At 33.5% G+C, this 3,267-nt stretch overlaps 1 protein-coding gene across 1 annotated transcript; it reads left to right on the top strand.

The window, feature by feature from the left end:
- Nucleotides 1-225: 225 nt before the first annotated feature.
- Nucleotides 226-2,110, top strand: LOC100637486 (superoxide dismutase [Mn] 1-like; the record flags this gene model as incomplete). Its single annotated transcript, XM_003391433.2, has 2 exons — nt 226-485; nt 1,790-2,110. Coding segments are annotated over exons 1-2 (561 nt in total), but the record flags the coding sequence as incomplete, so codon positions are not given.
- Nucleotides 2,111-3,267: the final 1,157 nt, after the last annotated feature.

Raw genomic sequence — 3,267 nt, 5'->3', positions numbered from 1 at the left:
TGCTAGACTAGATCTATGTAAAATACATTAATAATCATTTTATAAATCAATAAAATCATAATACTCTACTGATATAGATCTAGTATAATCTACTTACTGGAGTTGAACTACTAAAATCCATTCCTGGTAAGAGCAAACAAGAGAAAGTGAGATGCTGCGTCTTTTAGGTATGATTAAAATCTTGTAAAAAATATTTCTAATTAATAATTAGAAATAACTAAATAACCACTAGGCTAATTAATAAAATGGAGTTTATCAGGATTTTCTTTCTCTTTTCTTTCTTCACACTGACACTCTCTCAATCCTCCATATATGATGAAATGTTCCATCCGGCAGATGAGTACAGTTTCCCTCAGTTACCTGGTTATGATTATCATGAATTAGGACCTTATATTGACCAGAGGACACTCACTGTACATCATAAGAAACACCATCAGGGATACACTGTTAAGATGAATCAGGCACTGAAGGATTGGAGGAAACAAGTATGTTCATTAATTATGATTTACTGACATGTTTATGTAAATTTGGGTGGTTAAAATTTAATTACTTGACTCTGCAATTCATAATGATTTTTTGTGATATATATATACATCTCCTTATGTTAGGTAGAAAATTTGAGCTAATTCCGATCAAAATTGAATTTTTCATCAATTTTTTTTTAAATTTGTCCAAAAATCAGATCAAAATCCCTGTACTATAAAGAATAGGGACCTGCGCATACCTTATTGGAGTAGAATGGTGTAAGAATTAGCCTTCTATCACCAGCCAAGGTCGAGATATCGACCGACAACTGGATTGACAGGACTAACATGATGATGATGATGAAGATGAAAAAAGATGGCTGAACAAAACGGCCGTTTTCCGGATTTTTGACTTTCCTCTTAGACAAAGTCTAGAGCCACGCTAGTGGTATCAATGGAGTCCTCTGGTCAAGATAAGGTCCTCTATAAAGTCTGGTAAGCATAGGAGCTCTTTTCCCAGTATAGGAAGGCTGCAAAAGTCATGGCAGCCATTTTGTTTGGAGGTGAATCCTACTTAGTAACGCTACCGCGTTACTAATAGACCAGTTGGTGCTAAGTATATTCATAGAACTTTAAGTACCGGTATATTCATAGTGACACCGTAAATAAAGTAAAAATTTTCCTGCTGCCATTTTGAAGTCCTAGTTCCAATGGTTGTCTATGGAGCGATTGTGAAAAGAGCTTATTCTCCAAAAGCTGCTGTATTTATTTATGACAGCAATCTCGCTACTGCTTACTGACCATCATCCAGTGTCTAGAGTTGGCTCATGGACTTTAATAAGTGCCACTAGGACCTATAGAAGTAAAGATATTGCTTTCTCCCATTCTACTCTTAGTAACTAAGGCTCCAAAATGGCAGTAAGAAGATTTTACTTTTTTACGGTATCACGATGACTATACTAAAAAATTTATGAATATACTTAGTGCCAACTGATCTATAGTACAGGGTCACAGGCCAGATTTTCCAAAATTGACTAGGAGAGAATTCTCCATTTTTATTACATTTTCTGATGCATATCCATGTACATGTACTTATGTTGTGTAGAAAGTTTGAGCAAAATTAATTTCAGTCATAATTGGATTTTGTATGAATTTTCCAAGTTGCTCCAAAACCCATTATACTATTGTAGTGTTTGTGAACGATTTAACGTACTTACATGTAGCATTTTATTGTGGGGAACCCTGACTGTACCCAAACTTTGCATTCATAGTGTGTGCTACAATAAATCTGTTAATTTTTTTATATTTGTTTACCTTAATTATAGGAACCTCAAAATGATTTAGCAAGGTCTTCAATTATCAACATACTACAAAACCTTGAGAGGGTTCCTGATAAGTGGCGTACAACTCTTCAGAATAATGCTGGAGGGTATGTCAATCACATTTATTACTGGGTCACAATGTGTCCGAAACCTGGAGATATTCCTAAAGCTCTTTTGAAAAAGATTGAAGCTAGCTTCCCAGCTGGGATGTCAGAATTTAAGAACAGTTTTACCACTGCTAGTCTCTCTTTATTTGGATCAGGCTATGTATGGCTTGTGACAGATGATGAAGGAAGCATCAGTATAATCTCAACAAAAAACCAGGTACTGTATTGTCATGCATTTATTTTGATTATGTTGTACATGTACCATTATAAGCGTTTTTTGAGGGAATTATATTTCACAAGATGTACTAAATTTCTAATTTGGAGATTTTAATTTCACAAATTCTACCACGTGCCATATTTAATTGGTTATCACAGATTTTATTCTTGTGTATCAGAAAAAAATCCGTGAAATTTGCAACCCCCATAAAACCACTTATACGGTACCTCAATAGATAAGTGAAGCTTATGTATTTTAATTCAGACCAGCCTTACACCTGGCATGTACTCTAGTGTACAAATAAATGTATGTGTCTGTCATGTAATTTTAGAGATTAGATTTTGGTATTATGAGATACATGTAGTTTGCATTATGGGACACTGCCTATAATTTCAATGATTTATTTTTAAAAGTTCAAACTGGTGCATCTCTATACTCTAAGCAGTAGCTTTATTTTTAAGATTTTGGTCATTTTTATAAATTCAGAGCTGAAATGATAGTTGGAAATTGGACATTTTAAAACCAGTTTGCTCAATTGTCTGACATTCTGTGTTGTTCTCCCATTTTAAAGTAATGAAAAGCAATTTTAGCATAATAACCAATTAATCATGTCCAACAGCACGGCTTCCCACAAAGCATGTTACACGTAATTAAGTGAGGACAATTAAACACTACAAAAAGTACATGGCATTTTGAGCAAATTTCAAAGTTCATAAAAAATCAAACTTGATTGGAATCAGCTCAAAGTTGATACAAAGCATGAAGGCATGTATACATGTATGTATCAGAAAAGATTATAAAAATTAAAAAAATCCTCTCCTTGCCATTTTGTAAGAAATTTGGTCGTCAGCACAATTTTTGAGCAAATTTAAAAATTCATAAAAAATCCAAACTTGATCGGAATCAGCTTAAAGTTGTTACACAACATAAGAACATGTACAATGTTTGTCTATTGAAAAATTATAAAAATTAAAAATTCTTTTTGTGATTTTTGTTGAAATACCCTATACTATGCATGTAAGTGTAGTTGGCCAAATTTTTGAGCAACTTGACAGTCCACTGACAACAAACTAGATGAGTACTGTGGGAAACCCTGTCCAACAATTTTCATAAAATGGCAGATCAAATTTCTGTTCAGACACCATGTTTTAACATTG

This window comes from Amphimedon queenslandica, unplaced genomic scaffold (genome assembly GCF_000090795.2).
Source record: "Amphimedon queenslandica unplaced genomic scaffold, v1.1 AMPQUscaffold_9157_Cont18895, whole genome shotgun sequence".
NCBI classification, from domain to species: domain Eukaryota; kingdom Metazoa; phylum Porifera; class Demospongiae; order Haplosclerida; family Niphatidae; genus Amphimedon; species Amphimedon queenslandica.
The sequence above is the reverse complement of the archived record's forward strand: the minus strand, read 5'-3'. Positions and strand labels throughout refer to the sequence as shown.